We start from the raw sequence: 24,789 nt of genomic DNA on the forward strand, positions 1-24,789 counted from the left end.
GAGGTGGGAGAATTGCTTGAGCTCAGGAAATTGAGCCAAGCCTGAGCAAGAGTGAGACCCCATCTGTATTCAAAATAGAAAAAAATTAGCTGGGAATGGTGGTATGCACCTGTAGTTCAGCTACCTGGGAGGCTGAGGCAGGAGGATTGCTTGAGCCTAGGATTTTGAGCTTGCAGAGAGCTATGATGCTAATCCACTGTACCCCAGGAGACAGAGCGACAAAGTGAGACTTTGTCCAAAAAAAGGGAAAAACAATGTTCCTGAGTTCTACCTGTAATTTCTTTTCCTATGTAATATGTTAAAGTTTAAAGAAAATTAAAGTTGAATACATTATCAATTCCCTATTTTTCTCACTATAGATACTGAAATCCACGATGGCTGATGAAAACTATACAAGAATCACAGAATTCATTTTCATAGGCTTAAAGTACCATCCTCAACTGCAGGTCTTCCTTTTTCTCCTATTTCTATTATTTTACCTCATTACTATGACAGGAAACTTGGGCATGATTGTTCTCATCCACATGGATTCCCGCCTTCACACACCTATGTACTTTTTTCTTAGCCACCTGTCCTTTGTGGACATCTGCTTTTCCTCAGTTGTGGGTCCAAAGATGCTCACTGACTTCTTTGCTGAGAGGAAAGCCATCTCTTTCCTGGGCTGTGCCTTGCAGCAGTGGTTCTTTGGGTTCTTTGTAGCCATTGAGTGCCTTCTCTTGGCATCCATGGCCTATGACCGCTATGTGGCCATCTGCAACCCGTTACTGTACTCAGTTGCCATGTCCCAGAGACTCTGCATACAGCTGGTGGTCGGACCCTACACTGCTGGTTTCCTAAACACCATGACTCACACAACAGCTGCTTTTCGACTTCCTTTCTGTCACTCCAATATCATCAATCATTTCTTCTGTGACATGTCTCCCCTTCTTTCTCTCATATGTGCTGACATATGGATCAACAAATTGTTAGTTTTCATTGTGGCTGGAGCTGTACTAGTCGTCAGTAGCCTGACTATCATAGTCTCCTATTTTTACATCGTTTCTGCCATCCTGAGGATTCGCTCTGCTGATGGGAGGCGCAAAGCCTTTTCCACCTGCTCTTCCCACCTGACGGCTGTTTCTATCTTGTATGGGACTCTCTTCTTTATCTATGTGCGGCCAGGGGCAATTTTTTCCCTGGACCTCAATAAAGTAGTGTCCGTGTTCTACACATCAGTGATCCCCATGTTGAATCCGCTCATCTACAGCTTGAGAAATAAAGAAGTGAAAGCTGCCATGGGTAGAATGATCGCCAAGAAAAAGTTTTTCATGAAAATTTAAGTTCCTATCAAGAACAGGAAGTAGATCAATGGAAAAGCTTCTATACATCTAGACTATACATCCAGACTATACATCCTAGACTATACATCTATACATTCAGATAGTCTATACATTAGACTATCTGGTGATCATCCCAAGATGTTAAAATATTTGCCAAATTTGTTGTTGGAATAATTTTATCCTTCCATATGACTTTTATTTTACTATCTCCTTTACAAAAATCTCTATTTCATCATGTGTCTATCAATGACAAAAATTTCTATTACCCAGAGACTCAGAACAATTCTAATTTTCCTAAATAGCTTCATTGATGGGGATGTGATATAATGTAATAAATGTTAGGATCACCTAGTTACTAACACTATCACACTAGTTAGAATAATGTGAGTGTCCAGACTAGGTATGATTCATTGGAACAGCATACATATTACACATTCCTATATACACAATTCAACATGTCAAACAGAACAGGTCACTTAGCTTATGAATCATTTTATTTTATTTTATTTTTTTTTTGAGACGGAGTCTCGCTTTGTTGCCCAGGCTAGAGTGAGTGCCGTGGCGTCAGCCTAGCTCACAGCAACCTCAATCTCCTGGCTCAAGCGATCCTCCTGCCTCAGCCTCCCAAGTAGCTGGGACTACAGGCATTCGCCACCATGCCCGGCTAATTTTTTTTGTATATATTAGTTGGCCAATTAATTTCTTTCTATTTATAGTGGAGACGGGGTCTCGCTCTTGCTCAGGCTGGTTTTGAACTCCTGACCTCGAGCAATCCGCCCGCCTCGGCCTCCCAGAGAGCTAGGATTACAGGCGTGAGCCACCGCGCCCGGCCTGAATCATTTTATTTTACTTAAAGAATTCCCCAGATTATATTCTCTTTAATTTCTTTTATGCTCATCTTCTTTATTCGTGTTCTCTATAAATAAAGTAAGTCATAGTCATTGCAGAAAAACTAAAAATATAAACAAGCAAATAAGTAAAAATAATAAGAGTAAAAACCCTGTAATATTCTTCCATCCAGAGACAAATCCTATTATAATTTCCAGATGCTTCTCTACATAGTTCACTCAAGTTGTTTAAACTCTTAATATTATTACTTTATATTTTATTTTCCCCTAGGTTTTGATGAGAAATATAAATAGGGGTAGCTTACTAAAGAAATTAGAAATAAAATGCAAAAATGTGAATGAGAAAAGCAAAAACCTTTTACAAAGCCAGAGGCAATGGGTTTTGAAAAGTCAGAGGTGAATTAAAATACCAAAGATTCATATAAATATTTTCATGTTAGTCTTTTTTATCATTTCCAAATTCATAAAAGAAATAAGAAATATAGTAGATAAAATTTACAATTATTTTTAGCATCTCTCTGTCTCTCAAAAACATTTTGAAGAATTCTAGAGGAATTATAATTATTTTCATGGAAAATTAAACAATGTTAGAAAAGTGCCTATTTGATACAAACCAGAGTCTTGCAGGCATGTTAGCCCTGCTAGTTGGACATGATCTAAAAATATAAAATTTATGTCTAGATTATAGAAGTATCTATATCTGGGTAAGAAAACTAAGGCAGCATAAAGGCATTTAAGTAGTGACACAAGGAGTAACTTTGGTGTAGATTTATCTCAAGTCCTGCCCAAATGGGTGTCATGATGAGGTTGCTGAATAAGCAAATGCTTTCTCAGGCAATGTGGATGGAATGAGTGTCATAATCCTTCCTTCCATTCTAGGTATACTTGAAACTGCTTTAAGTATTGCCATTATTATAAGGATAGCACTTTATAGGGATTGATGATGGAGTGGTTTGAGTTCAGAAAGGGTGAGCAGGCTGTACAGAGAACTGGACACCTGGACATATGGAGTTGATATATAGACTAGGGGGAATAATGGATTCAGTACCGCATTTGTTCCAGAGAGAAGGAACAAGTCATGCACTGGATAACCAGAGAGACAGAAATAGTTCCAATAAGATGATCTTAAAAGAGTCCATATTTTAGTTGAGACAGTTCTTCTGTTTAATTTAAATTTATCACTTATCTTTGAAGTAATTAATTAGATGGGGAATGGATGAGCAATATCTGATGTGAATATATTTTCTGCTAATAACAAAATAAGGTGATCTTTTTTGTTTATTTTTCGCAGAATGGAAAATTACCAGTCTGAGTTATGCCTCACAGTGGAGGTTCATTACATTCTTGTGTCTGGTCAGTGGTTTCTCTTGTCATCATGGTTTACACGTATCTTCTGGAACTCAGTGGTCTATGTGGCTGCCATGTTACACAGATGCTGTGCTAGTGTCATGGGTAGGCTTTATGCTGCTGGGCTCATGAAAGCCATAATGTTTCATGACAGCTCTTGATTTCTAATTCTTCTCCAGCATCATGTCTGAGACATCAGCCTACTATTCATCCTTGAGTATTTTGACACCTGATCCAACATATTTTTACTTAAAATTATTTTATCATGGAATATTTAAATATAAAAAATAATATAACAGTGTAATGATTCCCCATGTCTCCATCATCCAGATTGTTACTCTTTAATTGCAGAGATAATCTGGAGCTATAGCTGATTTCAGTGGCCTAACCATCTGGATATTATTTATTTACTTCTTTACTGCCATTGTGAGAATCCATTCTGCTGCTGGAAAGCACAGCCTCCTCCTCTTGTTTTTGTCATAAATGGTCTGTATCCTGGATGGAAGTCACTTACACATCTTTATCCAGGATGGAAATCAGATCCCACATTTCATGCTGGGAGTTGGCGTGGCTCTTTCCAGTGGAGAATCAGTGTTCTGCATTGTGATGTCTCTGAGAGTGAGTCCTGTCATCAGTATGATTATCTATAAAGAAGATCTTTTGTCAAGACCTAAATTGATATCCAGTCAGGGAAATGGGGAAAAAGAGAAAAGAGCTTCCAAGCAAAGCGAATGGACTTGCAATATTCCTATGATTCTAGGGCACTTAGTGATGTTTCTGAATGAATGGACGAAGGAGTAGCTGCCTAATATCAGCATTTACATTCTACTGTTTGGGCTACCACCCCCTTCCTTCCTTTCCATTAACAGGAATAACAGCTCAGACCTCATGCTCAGCAAGTCAAATTCCACTTCCAGGAGATTTCCCTCCATCATAAATTTAAACCACAAACATTTCCTCGAGGCTCTGTTATCAGATCTCTGCACCCAAGGAAGATTCTTGAGCATTCTGCTATCTGCTGACTCTCCCCCCACAGTAGAATTTCTAATCTCTAAGTTTAATACTGTAGGGTTCACTCATAAATATGATGTTTTTTATTATGATTTTGTAATTCTATAAATATGCAACATTTATAGAAAAGACCCTTCTTCACCTAAGTTGGCTAACCATGGGCCAGTCATAGTCCCAATCTGGTTATTGGGATCCAGTTAGCTTTGATTCCACCCAGCGCCCAAAGGGTTCTCTGTGAGTTCTATGTAACCCTTGGGATGAGTGAAGAAACACTGGATACCTCTGAAGCAATCTGGTTTAGTTAACTACAGTGTAACTGACCTTCTTGAACGAATTTCCTGGTCATTAGTGGCCACTCTGATTCTCAACAGTGACTGATCTGAATCACACTCTAGCATTTTCCTGCTATAACACTTGACCCTGGCATCCCTGGGGAGCTATAGCAATGAGAGTAATAATGTATGTAGGACAGAGGATTGGATTGTGTTCATCTCATAATGTCTGGAGACACCACTGGGATGGGATAAACCACATTTTCTGTATTGTTCAAAGAAGGAAAGTTCTATAAACAATTGAAGGAAGAATTTCTGGTCCGTGACGGGGATGCAAAGCTGATTTTAAGCATCTGTGCATCGAAAATCTCTCTTCATGCAGCGCACAAACTTCAGAATGAATCAGGCATCGTCAGGTCTTCCTCAGGTGTTTAAAACCTTCTCCAAAACACATTGTGATTATATGTACAGACACAATGCTTTCTCTAAAGATGTTGATATTTTATGAGTAGCTCATGCAAGGAATGATCTGTGAGACATATTTAGATGGGAGGGGGCCATTATGTGAATGGAGACTGATATATTAGTAACGACAATCTCTTTGAATCTCAGGAACAATTTGAATGCAAAATATAATGGGTTGAAAGCAAATCTCATGATGCTGACAGACAACAGACTCGTCTATAATGTAGCAAGAGATCCTGCTTTGTGTGATGAGGGGTTCTGTGCCCTCTTAGAGCGTCCAGATATCACTTTCTCCAACCATGGTTTTTACCATCTTCCTTTTTTTAATGGTGAGGCAAAATAATGTTTTTTTGAATTAAGAAAATGTTTCAACTTACTTAAATTATGGGATAATTTAATGTATACATTGAGTAAAAATTCTACAAAGTTATTGTAGAATATTTGGAAAGTAGAATAGGAAGAAGATAAAACTCATGAGTAATTTTACTACTCGTAAATAAAAATAGTGGCAAAATATATCAAAAGGGATACTTTTATTTCTAATATTTTATATGTGTATAGTATATATAGAACTCAGAAATATATAAATGAAGTTTATTTTATAAGATGATAGGATTTTGAAAAACACATGTTCTTGTAATATGATATTGTTCATATGGATAATCTATGTTAAATCTATTGTTTATATTCTTCCAGTACTTTAAAATATATGTATAAATAATATTTTATAATAAATTTTTGTATTAAATATTATTTAGCCTGCTTTAGACTAAATTGTAAATCCTAAATATTTTGAATAATTTATTTGCTACTAAATATTCTTCATAACAAGAATTATTTTTCATTGTCAAATAAATCATTAGGTTAACAAATATGCATGAGGTAACTCTTAATTAGTAGGTATAATCAGGTTACACAAGTAAGGCTTACATATTTCAAAATTTAAAATTTAGAACAAATATAAACATTACAGATAATTTTTTTAAAAATTTAATTCACCTATGAAATGAGGATAACATTATTTAGGGCATTATATTATCATCAAAATTAAATTATATAAGTAAGTGCTCAGAAAATGTTGGCTAATGTTTCTATTATTATTATTGATTTTTTTAGTTTGGTAAGAATTCCATTAGTTTGGTCATCTTTATGGATATTAGAAAGGTATAGAACATCATCTGCTCCTGATCAAAGTTTATATAATTTTATTAGCCTAGAAATAGAGGAATTCTTCCTTAGAATATATCTTTAGGAGATACTTCTTATTTATCATCAGAGTCTAGCACAGTGTCTAGCACAGAGTGTTGTTCAATAAAAGTTTATTAAATCCCACTGAGTATATCAGGGTGTTGTTTTCTTCAGTGCCATTTTAGAAGGAATGCAATGAAGAATTAGCTCCTAAAGTTGATTAATCCTTCTCTAGTTTCTCTGTTATTAAATCTTTCCTCAAAATGGCGTTACATCTTGAATTTTTAAAAACCTAGTTTTAAATATTAGTTTTATTTTACATAAGGGTCAAACTTTGTTCATGTTATTCTTAAAACATCTTTCTTTCTTTTTTACTTCTTTTGTTTAACTAAAGTCACCTCCTATTAACACAGTCTCAGTGAATATAGCATGTGTTCAAATAAAGAATAGACAACACTCCTAGTAAAAAAAGACTTGTATTGGTGTCTCCTTAAGGTGTTGATAAATGTTTTCACTAGATGGCAGCATCAACTTGAGTCAATACAATAAAATTGTCCACTCAAGATTTCTTTAGTAATTGAAAGTGCTACTAAAATGACAGATTTGGAAAAAGCATTAAAGTATAAGAATCAGTTATGGAAGCCAGTTAAATCATATACAAATTTTGCATGTTCGTGTCTATCAGCATTTATTCCATATGAAAAGACTGGAGCTTTCTTGAGATTTTCTAAAGTTCACAGCACATGAAAATTTAATATCACCAAACTGCTTTAACACTCATTTCTTTTGATTATGAAATGAGAGTATAAAGGAAGAAAGTGACATGTAATGGAATTATTTCTATGACATGTAATGGAATTATGATATACCTTTTCTAGAAACATACAATTCAGAGCTTTTTACTGTGTCAAACATTCCTTACATCATCATAACAATTATAAATTTAAAAAACTCTCTGTAACATTAGCTGCAAATAATTTTCCTAGTTTGTCCTTTGCTACTTTTAAAATCAATAAAAATGAGTAAAATTTGTTGCTTTTTTAAATTACGACTTCCATCTTTAAAAATTGATCACAGATTAGGCATATTTGGCAAATATTTATTTTTGTGTTCCTATGGTTTTCACATATTTGTGTTTTACTCTAAATCATGCAGAAATTTTAAAATACATAAAAAGTAATGTTCTATGATGGGATAATACTTACATATTAATAATGGTGGTAATTGTAAAATTCTATGACATTGAGCTATTGAAACACTCTTTAAGAACAGGTAATGTTATAAAACTCTTTAGTAACAGGTGATATCGTTAAGTCCTTTAAAGATCATTTTATTATAAGACAACTCTCTAAAGTAGGAATTATCTTTATTCAAGATGTAAGGAAATCTAAGGTTTATAAAAGTGAAGTGACTTTCCTAAAGTTACGTGGTAGGAAATGGCAGACACGGATGTCAAAATAAATTCTGCTTGGTTCTCAAGCTCCCCTTATTTTCATCAAACTGTCTCCCTTACCATATAGATTTTTATTAGGAAACATATAGCTAGATGGTATCAGTTTACTCAGTCATCTGTTTTAGTGCCTATAGAGCTTTGCTCTAATGCTTATTTATCTATTAATAGAATGCTTATTATTTAGCATGTCTGATCTTTTGTGCCCCATTTAACTCTTTTTTTTTTTTTTTGAGACAGTCTCACTTTGTTGTCCAGGCTAGAGTGAGTGCCGTGGCGTCAGCCTAGCTCACAGCAACCTCAAACTCCTGGGCTCAAGCAATCCTTCTGCCTCAGCCTCCCGAGTAGCTGGGACTATAGGCATGTGCCACCATGCCCGGCTAATTTTTTACATATCTATATCAGTTGGCCAATTAATTTCTTTCTATTTATAGTAGAGACGGGGTCTTGCTCTTGCTCAGGCTGGTTTTGAATTCCTGACCTCGAGCAATCCGCCCGCCTCGGCCTCCCAGAGAGCTAGGATTACAGGCGTGAGCCACCGCGCCCGGCCCCATTTAACTCTTTTTGGTATTTTTCATAATGTATTTCCTAGTGAAATGTTTTATATAAATTTAGAATCCTTTTTTCAATGAAAATTTAATTTTGAAAAATATAATCCTTATACAAATCTGTTAATTTCTCAATACAAATTTTCTATAGAAAATCATCAACTGGAGTAACTGAATTGAATTAGTAATTTATTTTCTTTTGACAATTCCTTACCCAATATTACTGAAAAAAAATTAATAGATTGTTTTGGTCATGAATGCACTTCAGTTTATAAGAACATGAGGAAATTAGCTGAATTACTTTGACATCCAGCTAAATTCTTCTCATTTTCTGGTGTTTTCTGCATTCTTCACCTCATGTCACAAACTCTTGCAAAGAATGGACATTGATCAGAGATGGTATTCAAATTATAACTGGTAGTCTGGGCACAGTGCCTCATGCCTGTAATCCTAGCACTTTGGGAGGCCGAGGCAGGAGGCTTGCTTAAAGCCAGGAGTTCGAGGCCGGGCGCTGTGGCTCACGCCTGTAATCCTAGCTCTTGGGAGGCCGAGGCGGGCGGATTGCTCAAGGTCAGGAGTTCAAAACCAGCCTGAGCAAGAGCGAGACCCCGTCTCTACTATAAATAGAAAGAAATTAATTGGCCAACTGATATATATAAAAAATTAGCCGGGCATGGTGGCGCATGCCTGTAGTCCCAGCTACTCGGGAGGCTGAGGCAGGAGGATCGCTTGAGCCCAGGAGTTTGAGGTTGCTGTGAGCTAGGCTGACGCCACGGCACTCACTCTAGCCTGGACAACAAAGTGAGACTCTGTCTCAAAAAAAAAAAAAAAAAAAGCCAGGAGTTCGAGACGAACTTGAACAGCATAGTGAGATCCTGTCTCTAAAAAACTAGAATAATTAGCTGGTCACAGGGTGTGTGCCTATAGTTCCAGTTACTCAGGAGACCGAAGCAGGAGGATTGCTTAAGCCCAGGAGTTTGAGGTTGCTGTGAGCTATGATGATGCCACTACACTCTAGCCTGAGCAATAGAGGGAGATCCAGTCTTAAAACAAGTAAAATGAAAACACACAAAAAAATATTACTAGCAGGAAAAAGGTGTTGACCCATCAGAAAAAAATGCTGGCTTAAACAGGGTCCTAGATCCTCCTGCTGTACCATTTATCATCTCTTTGGTAGCTATATTGTAGAGAAATCTGGTGTTGGAGTAGAGTGGTTGGGGCGATCCAGAGGTTGGTGGGCATGGGAAGTGTTAAGACAGAAAACTGTGTTTCAGAGAGTTTAGATGTATTTTGATATTTAACTGCTGGTTCATCCATACCAGTGCCACTCTGGACACTATAAATATCTGTTGAACTAAGTAAGTTAGGATCTCCATCATTTATGGTCACAGTCTGGTAAGAGATGGTGAATCTCATGCAAAACCGCCATAACAAAAGTTTGCATTGACCAGTTCCATATGCAAGCTCACCCCATGTTTTGAAATTTAGAGAGAGAGATTGCTTTGGACTACAGAAGTCAGAAGGAAGGGTTTATGTTGAGGACGTCATGTTTAAGCTGTCCTGAAGACTGGGTTGCATTTTGACTGGTCCCACTTTGACATAAAATGTAACCAAAGATTCAGAGGCAGGAGGAGTGGGTAGCTGCCATTTGATTAAACCGCAGTCAGTAAAGACTGGGGTGGGATACAATGTTGGAAAGATAATTATTTGGCAGGATTTGTGAAGTCTTGCAGATTACGGAATTCAGATCACTCTGAACATATTCTGTTCTTAGAAGGCTTTTTATGTCTCCATCTCATTCACCATGGAAACCTGTGCTGGGTGCATGGGGGCAGAAAGTGGAGGCATGGAAGCCTGCAAGAATGCTCAGGGTCTAGGTCTGGAGTTCTCAACACTGGGATACCCCAGAGATTCTGATTATGATCGAATGGAACCTAGTATCTTATCTTATTTATCATATTAATAAAAACTTCTCAAGGTGGTTCTAATACACAGGCAGGTTGGGAATAACTGCTCTAGACCAAAGTTCCCTTCATTGGAGTCTGAAGCCTCTTTTGTTATATTATTTGTGGATCCAAAATTTTATGATGATTTTTTTAATTATTAAAATCATTTTAATAATTTAAAGATTATAAAGACAAATCCTCTTATTCATTACAAAAAAATGCCTTTTTTCTTTTTGGAAGAGTTGGCACTTCACAATTGAAGAATATTTTTGTAATGCTTTAGTGGGTTACATTCATTAAACTGCGTTCCATAAATCTCTGGGTATCTGCACCAGTTCTCTCACCTGGTCCGAACAGCAACATATATTTCCTTTGAAAGGCGTGTATATAAAGATGATTTTGAGAAGCACTTGTCAGGGTTGAAATAATAAAAGATTAAATGGTATACATTCTTCGACACCCCATCAAAGAGAATCCCTTCTGTTAAAACAAAATAAAATGAAGACTGGAATTGAGAATTCCCGGAGCAGATAAAAGCCAGTAAAGCCAAGGAAGCAAACTTGGCCTTGCTTGATTTGCAAATATAAGTGAAACTTAACTTGGGCTATATTTTGGTAAATTCCTATATGAAAGAAAAATGAAACTTAAGCTCAATCAATCAGAAGCTACCGATTGACTTACAGTTTTACAATCAGGGACCTTCAATGGGATAGATCCAATAAGGCAACTACATAGTTGTGACCAGTCAAGTATTTTCTTTGCTTTGCTTCCATGTTCACCCTACAAAGGCCTTTCCCTTGTGTTGCCTTGGCATAGCCCAAAACTACCTATTTTGGTGCTTTCTAATTCATTATTATATAGATTATATATTGAGTTATTATTTCACCATAGTAATATGTATATATGCATGTATGTATATGTAACTAAAAAAAGTATTCAAAATCCATGGGAAAAGTACTTTTAAAATTTGGGAATATAATGTGAAGTAGGAAGAAGAAAAAGTGAAAAGATCGACATGATTGAAAAGAATTATTTTATAGTGAAAGTTTTAGATTCCTCTTTTTAACTCTGTCTCTTTTCCCTCCATCTGTCCCCCTTGACCTGACAACAAACTTGAATTTCTGGAGTCACTACCCTAAGTGGAAATTCAATGGAGCCCTCTCATGTCTCCTCTTTCCTGACAATCAAGTCCATGACTGGGATGTCTTCTTCCATTTGGTAAACTTCTTGTTTTGAAAACCCTTGGAAAATCATATACCTCAGTTATTTTTTCAACTAAAATTTAAAAACTAATTTTATGAAAAATAAAGCGGCATTTTTAGTATTTTCTTGACTTCATTCTTCAACTGAGTCCTTCTTTCCTTTGTCTTTTTTCTTCTAAGTATATTAATTATTGATTAATTTTTTTAAAAACAAATTTCATTTTTAGTGAAAATTAACCAACAAGCCAAAAGTGAAGCAAACCAGTGAAATATGTCCCTTTCACTATGCTTCATCTTCTTACCTATATTCTTCCAGAAAGTTAATTCTTACAGCATCATTTCATAAGGAATTTATTGGCAATTACAGTTAAATGAAAATATGAGATGCAGTTTTATATCAAAATTATGTCACTCTCAAATTTACTCTATCTATCTATCTATCTATCTATCTATCTATCTATCTATCTATCTATCTATCTATCAAAACAAATTCAAAATAAACTCCAAGCCCCACAAACAGGTTATTTCCTGTGACATTTTGCAGTGTTTCTAGCCTACCGTAGTGTGAAGGTGAAGGATCTTCCTCTATGTCTACATAGTTACAGGGCTATGAATAGCCATGTAGCTAAGTCCATGATAAAGAAGGAATGATGCTCTCACAGTGGGAGTAAGGGATTCATCTGCCCATGATCGGAACACTGTTTTATAATTATGTGCACATAATGGCAGACATGTGATTGCCCTGGGTAAAATAATCTGGCATTGTAAGAAAATATAAGAAGGTGTCCAGATCTATACTGGTTTGAACAGGAAATCCTACCTATGTTTTTGGTGGTTTTTAATTCCCGCCCCCTGCCCCCCCCCCAAGTTATTCTCAGGAAAAAGAAGCAGGACTGAACTACCACAAAGCCTACCCATTCAGGGCAGAACTTGGGAAGACTTTTTAGAAGACTGAACAATACCCCCCCAACAAGCCAAGATATATATCTTCATCCAAATCACTGCAGTTGCAAATTTAACCTTATTTGGCAAAAGGGTTTCCAAAGATTACACATTTGAGTATGTAGTTAATTTAAAGATCTTGAAATGAGACCATCATGAATGATCTGTATGAGCCCTAAATTCAATGATGAGTATCCTTTTAAGAGAAAAGCAGAGGGAAATTTGAGGCAAACGGAAGAGGAAAGGACACAGACACACAGAGGAGGAGGCGATGTGAAGAAAGAAGGTACAGATGGGAGTTACACAGCCAGCAGGGAGTCCCTGAAGCCACCAGGAGCTGGAAGAAGGAAGGAAGAATTCTCCCCTGCAGCAGTTGAAAGGGCCTGTGTTTCTGCTCATAACTTGCTTTCAGACTACTGGTTTCTGTAACTGTGAAAGAATAGATTTCTGTCGTTTTAAGTCAACATGTTTATGGTAATCTGTTACAGCAGCAATAGGAAACTAATACAGGCTACGTTGGAATTTCCTTGTTTTTCCCATGGCTACAGCAGAGACAAATCCTGAAATGACAGTCACAATGACAAAATGACTGCTATACATAGATGAAAAAAATTAATACTTGATTTTTATCTGGAATGATAACTGTAAGTTTGGGATTTAAAGGAGGGGATGGGTATATGCATACATGGTGAGTGCAATGAGCACCCTCTGGGGGATGGACACGCTTGAAACTCTGACTAGAGAGGGGAGGGGAGGCAAGGGCAATGTACGTGACCTTACCATTTGTACCCTCGTAATATGCTGAAATTTTAAAAAGTGATTTTTTGAGTAGCTGCTTCATAATTCGAGAAAGGGCTCTACTCCAGGGTATTTATTTTGTTGTAGCACCTGGCAGTTTTGGAGGCTTTGTGTGTTCATGAACAGAGGTTAGGGGTGTCCTGTGACGGGAACCGAGAGAGCCATGAAGGTTTTGGTATTCTACTACAGAGCTTCTAAGCTGCGAGCAATGTGAAGGCAGATTCATCATCTCACAAGCTTCCAGGATGGAAAGTCCAACCTGGAGGAGCTTAGAGGAGGGACATTGTAAGAAGACCAGCCAAAGAGATCATAACGGAAACACAAACTGGATAAGAGGTCTCCAGCTCCTGAATGATTACAGGATTGAGGATCCAAGTCCAAATCATTTACTTCTTGACTCCCAATCTGAAAGACAAAGATGTATTTGTTTTTCCCTGTAGTCTGATTTCATTATTTGTACCAGACACACCTTCTCTATTCTTGCATCCATCAAAACACAATATTATTGTAATACTGGTTATATCAATATTCAGCTGTATCACTTTTCACTATGTGAAAGCCATTTTTAACTGAGGCAATATATATGCAATGCACAATGGATATTTTTCAGTTATGCCATTTTTTTCTCACTGTGCAAAAGCTACTCAAATTTGAGCCATGCAATATATTATGAAGTTTTCTTCCCCATACAACTTTTTTCTCTTAATAATAATAATAATACTCTTGTTTTTATTTGTTTATTTTCCTATGCACACTTTCAAATTTTCTTCTGAATTCTCTACCAAGATATTAATGCAAAAGTGAGAGGGGGAGGGGTAGCTAAGATTCTCTACTGGCTCAACCTCTCCTGTTCTACTTCATTTTACAAGGGATACCATGGAGTTTTCTTGTTGAGCCTGGAACTAAAGTATGGAGCCACTATGTACAACTAGAAACAAACATAAAATTATCAGGAAACAGATCTCAGATTTATTCAGCCTATGAAGCAAAACTTTAATTGCACTTTCCCTTAACAGCCTCATTCCCAAGATACGATACACTTTGGGGACACAGTGTCTTCAATAACAACAAGAAAATGATGCAACTAGTATAGAGAACTTTTATCTAATTGACAAAGACACCAATTATATTTTCCAGTGAAGTATTCCACATATTTTTTTTTTTGGTGAAGATAAAGAATAAAATCAAAGGACTATAGTCAATTCTGACCTATTCTCTGTGTGAGAGTAGCCATGTGAAGGGCAGGGATGAAATGTGCAAAACTTGGCTCATTTTACTTTAGTTCTTTCTAAAATCTTTAAAGAAGAAGGAGCCTATTAGAATGTAAGTTGAGAATTGATTGAAATTGATGATTGAATTGATTGATTGATGAAAATGATTTCATTTTCTGATCTTCGTTCTACCTACATTGTAACAAGTTCAAGAGCACATACATTAAGTGGAATTAAAATAGATTATATATTTTGTTCATGCCAAGATCAGCATGATCCTCATCATGGTTGGATGAGTCAACAAGATCTAAAAAGAGATGATTTATGTAGAGATAAGTCAAGGTTCTGCAACTGTATCAAACTATATTCATATAATTATAAAATTGAACAGAGATGCTTTAGCAACATGATGGAGGGAAAAGATAGCCCTGAATGCAGCTCATATCCATAGCTAAACCACCTAAATCATTTCCTCACTAAGGGAAGGCTATCATAGGTTAGCTGCTGATGCCCTCGTGCTCTGAGCCCGAGAGCTGACTGTGTCTCCTATTCTGTATGGTCTGATCTGTGTGGAGCATTGTATTCTATTCTAGCACTGACTGAATGGAAAAGAGACATTGAGAAATCAAAATGTGTCTAGAGGGATAGGAGGATTGGGTAGCTGTGGAAACAAGACTGATAAGGAAGGATTGAGGAGCTTTGGACAATTGTCAAATGAAAGACTGAACGGTGTGACCCTGGAATCGTTATGAGACTCTTGAAGAGGTTTGAGCAGGAGGTGAGTGTGATGGGTAAACACTTAGGCTAATCACCTCAACTTGTCTTTTTAATTTCCCTGAAATAAAAGATATAATGTAAAATGTATATTATTGTCCTCAGAGGAGGCCTTGTAAAAGTGAAATAATAAATCTCAAGTTAGAAATATGAAGAAAAGTTGCCTAACCTAAGTATGATGTTGGACTCCAATATTCCTGGGCTAATAAGAATTTTTGAAAGTAAAGTATGAGCAGTTTTCTGAATACTTACACATTGATCCTCTCATTTTAAGTTGGTGACAATTGTCAAAGATCAAAAAGCATGAGTTTTACCCATATGTCATGAATTATGCTGCTAAGAATCAAAGAGATCAGCTGACTTGACCAAGGTCACCCGTACAGTGGGTGACTAAATGATAAATTGAGGATGTAGGATTTGAGCTCATGCCACGAATTCCCCAGCGGACAGGGTGGGAAATAGTGCATCACGTAGGAATAAGAAAAGAGACAATAGAGGAGAAAGAGTGGGTTCAGGGGACTCAAGCTTTCCAGATCAAGAGCCCCAAGAATAATTCCTCACTCGTATTTATTCATCCCAAGAACAAAAAGATCATTTTAAATCATACAAACAAACATGTTCTAAAGACATCCAATCGGCAAACAATGTCCTATAGATTACCATAAAGATTACATATTATAAAGTTATCCCGCAGGCAAACTTTAAAGACTGTTTATAAAGATTAAGATATTCAGGTGCACAGTTGTCTCAGCAAAGCTATTTCTAGCCTAAAGCTAAACAAGAACATAAATTTAGGATCCCGGCCAGGCTAGTTTTCCAGCAGATTGGGTGTTTCTTTCTAATAGCGTCCTGGAGCAGTTTTCTGCCCCAGGAGAGAAACTGTTTTCAGTTCCTCCTGCCTTGGAATGTCCTTACCGTTTGGAAAACAGCCACATCTACGCAGACTGTCACATCCACAGAGGTTCTTATGCCAGCAATATCCCTACGTCACTCTAACATTTCTAAACTAACCCAACAAGCTCATTTACAGATTTCTTTCTTTTCTTTTAGATTTCTTTGAGATCAAAGGAACTGTGAAGGCTCAGGAATCATTCCAGCAGTGTTAAAAAGGAGGCTATCCATCCTTTTGGATGAATTCCAATTGTGGAGTCTGTGTTTGAAATTTGACAGACATGTTCAAAGCCCATCTCTGCCAGTCACTAGCTTTATGAATGTGGGTTGAGCTCCAATGTTCCTCCATTCCTATATTAAATGAAGTAATAATATTTTTTTAGTGTGCAGGCCTTTTAGAGAGATTAGCTAATATGATAATATGAGTAATAATTATTGAGCACTTATCTAGGTGTTCAGTAAGACTCTACTAGATCTTTTGCATGCAATATCTCCTTTAATCCTCACATTACTTGGTAAGTATTATTATTATTATTTCCATTTCACAGATGAAGATAAATAACTTTCCCAGGGTTAAAGGTTGTGGTCCAGTTCAGACCATTTGGAAAGCATGCATTTAGCCTTATGTTGTAATCATAAAGCACGCAGCATGTGGCCAATAAATGCCTGGTTGCTCATTTCTTTGCCAACTTGCCTTATTCTCACTCTCCCATATCAGCTGGTGGACTCAGGTAAGGTTCACTGATGTGGGAGTTACTAGGCACCTATCCTGAAACCAATGCTCTCAGTAACTGGTTGTGGGACCTTGAACAGTCTGCTCCTGTTTTGTAGACTTCCATTTTCTATCTATGTATCAATATATTCCCATGATGTCTTAAAATCTCATAGCTTCAGGTCTGATATTTTGCACTTACGTACATCTTTTTTCCTTGGCTGCATGGTGTATCTAACTCATATCATGCTTAATGCTCATCCAATTCCTGGTATGTTTTTGCCGTGTCTCATTTTTGAAGACTTGTCTACTGAATCTGTCGTGAATCCTTTGCTCTTCTTCTAGTAGAAACAAGAACCAGTCAATGGCCAATGATAATTACACAAGAGTCACCGAGTTCATTTTCACAGGCTTGAATTACAGTCCCCAGTTGCAGGTCTTCCTCTTCCTGCTCTTTTTGAGTTTCTACATCATCAATCTAACTGGAAACTTGGGCATGATTGTTCTCATCCGGATCGACTCCCGCCTTCACACACCCATGTACTTTTTCCTCAGCCACCTGTCTTTTGTGGACATCTGCTTCTCCTCAGTCGTGAGCCCCAAGATGCTCACTGACTTCTTTGTCAAGAGGAAAGCCATCTCTTTCCTGGGCTGTGCTTTGCAGCAGTGGTTCTTTGGGTTCTTTGTGGCGGCAGAGTGTTTTCTCTTGGCGTCCATGGCCTATGACCGCTATGTGGCCATCTGCAACCCGCTGTTGTACTCAGTTGCCATGTCCCAGAGACTCTGTGTACAGCTGGTGGTGGGTCCCTATGTCATTGGATTCATGAACACCATGACTCATACAACAAATGCATTTCGTCTCCCTTTTTGTGGCCCAAATGTCATCAATCATTTCTTCTGTGACATGTCTCCCCTGCTCTCTCTCGTATGTGCCGATACCAGGCTCAATAAGTTGGTAGTTTTCATTGTGGCTGGAGCTGTGGGAGTCTTCAGTGGTCTGACTATCCTGGTCTCCTACATCTATATTCTCACTGCCATCCTGAGGATCCGCTCTGCTGATGGGAGGCGCAAAGCCTTTTCCACCTGCTCTTCTCACCTGACAGCCGTCTCCATCCTGTATGGTACCCTGTTCTTTATCTATGTACGGCCTAGTGCGAGTTTCTCTCTGGATCTCAATAAAGTAGTGTCTGTGTTTTACACAGCAGTGATTCCTATGTTGAACCCACTTATCTACAGCTTGAGAAACAAAGAAGTCAAAGACGCCATTCACAGGACTGTTGCTAAAAGGAAGTTTTGCCAAGCCTAGATTATCTAGAAAGGAAATTGAAGAGAAAAAAAATTAAAAGGACAGGTTCATTGTGTAGCTTACTATGATTGTAAGAGACTTGCAAGTATTTGGGGCTACTTAGCATCACTTTATCCATTCATCCATCAAATTATTGCTTAATTTAGCTAATCAATGTGGATTCATTGAACTCTGCATATGATGTTTTCTCTGTAACATGCCAATATTACATTTCAAACCCATGGACCATTTAATTTCACTTCCCTGTAACACCTCACAGTCCAATTATTTTTTTAAAAAAAAAGCTTTGTATTATTATTTAATTTATTATTTTTTTAATTTGCTAATATGCTTTCTTTTTGAACTGACTCCTTGGCATTGGGAAGTTAAAATTCAGTGTTGTATGTTTTGCACTCACATGTAGCTCCTGTCAACAGGAATCTGTAAAAAAGTAATGTGGGATTTTATGGGTAACCTCATGAATGGGATGAAACTCTTGGCTGTACACACACATTTTTTTTTATTTCGGCATATTATGGGGGTACAGATTTTAAGGTTTCAATAAATGCCCATTCCCCCCCCCACAAGTGTCTGAGTCTCCATCATGACCATCCCCCAGATGGTGCACATCTCACTCATTATGTATGTATATACCCTCCCCCCTCCCCCCTCCCACCTGCCCAATACCCTATTACTGTAGTACCTATGTGTCCACTTAGGTGCTACTCAGTTAATACCAGTTTGCTGGAGAATATATCTGGTGCTTGTTTTTCCATTCTTGGGATACTTCACTTAGTAGTATGGGTTCTAGCTCTAACCAGGAAAATATAAGATGTGCTATATCACCATTGTTTCTTAGAGCTGAATAGTACTCCATGGTATACATATACCACATTTTATTAATCCATTCTTGGATTGATGGGCACTTGGGCTGTTTCCACAGCCTTGCAATTATGAATTGTGCTGCTATAAACATTCGAGTGCAGGTGTCTTTTTTGTAGAGTGTCACTGGATCATTTGGGTAGATGCCCAGCAATGGGATTGCTGGATCAAATGGTAGATTCACTTGTATCGCTTTAAGGTATCTCCATATTGCACAGAGGTTGAACTAGTTTGCAGTCCCACCAGCAGTGTAGGAGTGTTCCTCTCTCTCCGCAACCACGCCAGCATTTATTGTTTAGAGATTTTTTGATAAAGGCCATTCTCACTGGGGTTAAGTGATATCTCATTGTGGTTTTGATTTGCATTTCCCTGATGATTAGAGATGTTGAGCATTTTTTCATGTTTGTTGGCCATTCTTCTGTCTTCTTTAGAAAAGTTTCTGTTCATGTCCTCTGCCCACTTTTTAATGGGGTTATTTGATTTTTTTCTTCCTGATTTTCATGAGTTCTAAGTATATTCTAGTTATCAGTCCCTTATCGGATGCATAGGATGCAAAAATTTTCTCCCATTCTGTAGGTTGTCTGTTTACTTTGATGACTATTTCTTTGGCTGTGCAGAAGCTTTGTAGTTTGATCATGTCCCATTTATTTATTTTTGTTGCTGCTGTGATTGCCTTTGGGGACTTCTTCATAAACTCTTTGCCCAGGCCAATGTCTAGGAGAGTGTTTCCAACTTTGTCCTCTAGAGTTCTAATAGTTTCATACCTTAGGTTTAAGTCTGTTATCCAGCGTGAGTTGGTTTTTGTGAGAGGTGAAAGGTGTGGGTCCTGTTTTAGCCTTCTACAGGTGGCTATCTAGTTTTCCCAGCACCATTTATTGAAAAGGGATTCTTTTCCCCAGCGTATGTTTTTGTCTGCTTTGTCAAAGATTAGATGGCTATATGAGGATGGTTTTATATCAGGATTCTCACATCTGTTCCACTGGTCAATATTCCTATTTTTGTGCCAATACCATATTGATTTAATTACTACAGCTTTGTAGTATAGTTTGATATCTGGCATATTAATGCCTCCCATTTTGTTTTTGTTGCCTAGAATTGCTCTTGAAATTCGGGGTCTTCTTTGGTTCTATACGAAGCGTAAAATTATTTTTTCTATATCTGTGAAGAATGCTGATGTGATTTTAATAGGTATTGCATTGAATCTGTAGATCAGTTTGGGTAGTATAGACATTTTGATGATATTGAGTCTGCCGATCCACGAGCATGGTATGGATTTCCATCTGTTACATCCTCTGCTATTTCCTTTCTCAGTGTTTCATAGTTCTCCCTGTAGAGGTCTTTTACATCCTTGGTTAAGTATATTCCTAGGTACTTTAATTTCTTTGTTGCTATTGTGAAGGGAATTGAGTCTTTGATTTGGTTCTCAATTAGATTGTTGTTGGCGTATATGAATGACTCTGATTTCTGTGTATTGATTTTGTATCCTGAGACTTTACTAAATTCATTGATCAGTTCCAGGAGTTTCTTGGTTGAATCTTTGGGGTTTTCTAGATACAATATCATATCATCAGCAAACAGTGAAAGTTTGATCTCTTCTGCCCCTATTTGGATACCTTTGATTCCATTTTCCTGTCTGATTGCTGTAGCCAAGACTTCCAGCACTATGTTGAACAGAAGTGGAGATAGTGGGCAGCCTTGTCTGGTTCCAGTTCTAAGTGGGAATGATTTCAATTTTTCCCCATTCAGTATGATGTTGGCTATGGGTCTGTCATATATGGCTTGTATCATTTTTAGGTATGTCCCTTCTATGCCTATTTTCTTAAGTGTTCGTATCATGAAAGGGTGTTGAATTTTGTCAAAAGCTTTTTCTGCATCTATTGAAAGAATCATGTGGTCTTTGTTTTTGCTTCTGTTTATGTGGTGAATTGCATTTATAGATTTACGTATGTTGAACCATCCCTGCATCCCTGGGATGAAGCCCACTTGGTCGTGGTGGATTATTTTTTTGATAAGCGTCTGGATTCGGTTAGCTAAGATTTTGTTGAAAATTTTTGCATCTATATTCATTAGGGATATTGGTCTGTAGTTTTCTTTTTTTGTTGCATCCTTTCCTGGTTTTGGTATCAGAGTAATATTCGCTTCATAAAAGGTGTCGGGGAGGTTTCCGTTCTTCTCGATGTTGTGGAATAGTTTCTGCAAGATAGGTACTAGTTCTTCTTTGTAAGTGTGGTAAAATTCAGGTGTGAAGCCATCTGGACCAGGACTTTTCTTTTTAGGGAGATTTTTAATTGCTGTTTCTATTTCAGCTGTTGAGATTGGTCTGTTCAGGGAATCTATTTCTTCCTGGTTGAGCCTAGGGAGGCTGTGTGTTTCTAGAAATTTGTCCATTTCCTCCACATTTTCCAGTTTGTGTGCATAAAGATTTTTGTAGTATTCATAAATTGTATCTTGTATCTCTTTGGGATCAGTTGTGATATCTCCTTTTTTGTTCCTGATGGAGCTTATTAGAGATTTCTCTTTTCTGCTTTTCGTTAGCTTAGCAAATGGTGTGTCAATTTTGTTTATTTTTTCAAAGAACCAACTTTTTGTTTTATTAATCTCCTGAATAGCTTCCCTGTTTTCAATTTCGTTTAGTTCTGATTTGATCCTGTTGGTTTCACTTCTTCTGCTGGGTTTGGGGTTGGTCTGTTCTTCTTTTTCCAGCTCTTTGAGTCGTTTCATTAGATTGTCTATTTGTGATCTTCTTGTCTTTTGGTTATAGGCATTTATGAAGATAAACTTTCCTCTCAGAACTGCTTTAGCTGTGTCCCAGAGGAGTTGATAACTTGTCTCTCCATTGTCATTTTCTTCATAGAATTTTTTTATTTCCGTCTTGATTTCTTCATTTATGAAGTAATCATTTAGTAGGAGGTTGTTTAATTTCCATGTTTTTGTGTAGAAATGTGAGTTTCTGTTAGGGTTGATTTCGACTTTTATTCCACTGTGATCTGAGAAGGTACATGGTATGATTTCTATTTTTTTCAAATTTCTTGAGATTTTCTTTGTGTTCTAGGATATGGTCAATCTTAGAGAATGTCCCGTGTGCTGATGAGAAGAACGTATATTCAGTGGATTTTGGGTAGAATGTTCTGTAAATGTCAGTCAGACCCAATTGTTCTAGAGTTTTGTTTAAGTCCATTATTTCTTTATTAATTTTCTGTTTGGAGGATCTGTCTCATGCTGGCAGTGAGGTGTTGAAACCTCCGGTGATTATGGAGTTGCTATTAATCCATTTGCTTAGCTCCAGTAAGGTTTGCTTTATGAATCTGGGTGCACCTAAGTTGGGTGCATATATATTTAAAATTGTTATCTATTCTTGTTGAACTGTGCCCTTCAGCATTATATAATGACCCTCTTTGTCTTTCACTACTTTTGTTGGTTTAAAAACTAAATCATCTGAAATTAGAACTGCCACACCAGCCTTCTTTTGGCTTCTATTTGCTTGGAATATTGATCTCCACCATTTTATTTTTAGTCTATATGCATCCTTGCAGATTAGATGTGTTTCCTGAACACAGCATATACTTGGCCTGTATTTTCTTATCCATTCAGCCAGCCTATGTCTCTTGAGTGGAGAGTTTAAGCCATTCACATTTATTGAGAGAACTGATAGGTAAGGTAGATTACTGATCATTTGTTGGGTTGGATATTGTTGCTATGATTTCTGTCTTGAGCCATTGTAATATCTGGCCTTTAATATCTTTGGGTTTTGGTTGTTTTTATATTCGTGGGCTATTATTATGATGTTCCTTGTGTAACGCTGTTTTAAGTACTTCTTGTAGTTCTGGTCTTGTCTTGGTGAATTCTCTGAGCCTTTGCTTGTCTGAGAATGTTTTTATTTCTCCTTTATATATGAAGCTTAGTTTTTCAAGGAATAATATTCTGGGCTGGGCATTGTTTTGTTTCAAAAGTGTGAGAATGGGGCCCCAGTCTCTCCTTGCTTGTAAAGTCTCATTAGAGAAGTCTGATGTTATTTGAATTGGCTTTCCCTTTTATGTTACTTGCTTCTTTTGTCTTACAGCTCTTAGAAGGGCCTCTTTAGTTGATACTTTGGTCAGTCTGATGACTGCATGTCGTGACGTCTTCCTGTTTGCGTTGAATCTCCCCGGGGTCCTCTGAGCTTCTTGAACTTGTATATCAAAATTTTGAGCAAGGCCTGGGAAATTTTCCTCTATTATATCTTCAAACAGCTTGCCCAACCCTTGAGTGTTGTCTTCTTCCCCTTCTGGTAACCCTATGACCCTCACATTAGGTTTCTTCACATAATCCCACAGCTCTTGTAGGCTTTGCTCTTTTCTCTTGTTTCTCTGCTCTATTTCTGTGACTGATTTATTTAATTGGAGGGTGTTATCTTCAAGCTCTGATATTCTTTCTTCTGTTTGATCTACAGGGGTGGCCTTGACATGTATCATAGGGACTGAAGACAGATCTGTGTTGAATTCCATGGCAGATGAGCTGATTCACTGGCTCGATGATGCAATAAAGACACTGTGTTCATCTCCAATATGTTTTACACCTGAAAGAGCTTCTGATAGAATGGGTTAAGCCTGTGTTTTCTCGGGATTCAATTTTCTGATAGATATTTAGAGGATTATTTGAACCTCAAGAGGTTGGAGCTTTGTTGTGCATATGACAGTGCCCTCTAAAACCTGGCAACAGCCCATCCAAGGATGTGTGAAGAAACGTGGTAGTTGAAAGTAGGCCCATAGTGTGGATCTGCTGGCTCCTGGTAAGGGCAATAGATTTCCAGCATTGCAAAGAAGTATATCCATGCAGTTCAATATGATAGTCTGAGTGAGTCCTGGGCATGGTGAGTACTGGGCATCCTTTGGGTCCCTAGCTGGGTGATGTGCCACCACTGCATGTGGAGAGTGGGCACCCATGCCAGGATCTCTCTGTCCTCTAGGAGACCTAGGGAGGTTACCCAATTCTATCTTTTCCCCTAAATCTGGCTTTACCGCTTGGCTTTGGAATGAAGGGAACAGAAGGAGAGAGCTTCACTGAGCAGATGGATCAGCTTCCTAGATGATATTATATTGTCCTGGCCAAATTGTTATAGAAATGCCCTAAGAATTTTAAGGAGTTCTTATTTTGACCTAATTACCCAGATTGAATTTAGCAAGGATAATTCAGAAGCTTGCTATGAAAGTCACAGTCTACTGTTTAGGTAAATAGAGTTTCTATACTTTTGAGTACTTTTCTACAAACAATGTGTTGTGAGCTATTTTTATTAATTATTCTATTATGCACAATTTCTGCAAACAGACAATTATTCAATGAGTACTAACATAGTCATAACATGATTTAGCTGTAGGGGCCTTAGAAATCAATTTATCCTTACCAGATTACTGGCTAGTTACCGAGGTTTAGAAAAAACTGTCTTTCATTACTTCGTGGTTTATAAAAGCCCAAAATATGGCTTGTCATCAAATGTATTTATAGTAGATCCACTTGGGTTCCAGGAAACTTGTTGGAGAGTGAGTGTTCTGGGTGGGATAAGATTTCTCCCCCAGATATTAGAATATTTGTTGAAAATAGTAGGGAATAAATAAGATATAACAAAAATAAATATAGAATTTAGGACTTAGGACTGGAAGACCTCATACATCAACTTATTTAACCAATAAGTACTGACCTTCTGTATGGTAGGCACTGATTC

The 24,789-nt window shown here is 37.4% G+C and overlaps 2 protein-coding genes across 2 annotated transcripts; both read left to right on the plus strand.

Moving 5' to 3' along the window:
• Positions 1–374: 374 nt before the first annotated feature.
• LOC105861249 (olfactory receptor 5G9) lies at positions 375–1,319 on the plus strand. Its single transcript, XM_012746641.2, has one exon. It carries the CDS (start codon positions 375–377, stop codon positions 1,317–1,319), a length of 945 nt encoding a protein of 314 aa, XP_012602095.1.
• Positions 1,320–17,288: 15,969 nt separating this feature from the next.
• On the plus strand, positions 17,289–18,230 carry LOC105861319 (olfactory receptor 5G9-like). Its single transcript, XM_012746711.2, has one exon. It carries the CDS (start codon positions 17,289–17,291, stop codon positions 18,228–18,230), a length of 942 nt encoding a protein of 313 aa, XP_012602165.1.
• The last annotated feature ends 6,559 nt before the right edge of the window (positions 18,231–24,789 follow it).

This window comes from Microcebus murinus, chromosome 4, assembly GCF_040939455.1.
Source record: "Microcebus murinus isolate Inina chromosome 4, M.murinus_Inina_mat1.0, whole genome shotgun sequence".
NCBI lineage: Eukaryota > Metazoa > Chordata > Mammalia > Primates > Cheirogaleidae > Microcebus > Microcebus murinus.

Bases quoted from the DNA above. Each gene is read 5' to 3' on its own strand.
- LOC105861249 (XM_012746641.2), top strand. From the start codon at position 375: ATGGCTGATGAAAACTATACAAGAATCACAGAATTCATTTTCATAGGC.
- LOC105861319 (XM_012746711.2), top strand. From the start codon at position 17,289: ATGGCCAATGATAATTACACAAGAGTCACCGAGTTCATTTTCACAGGC.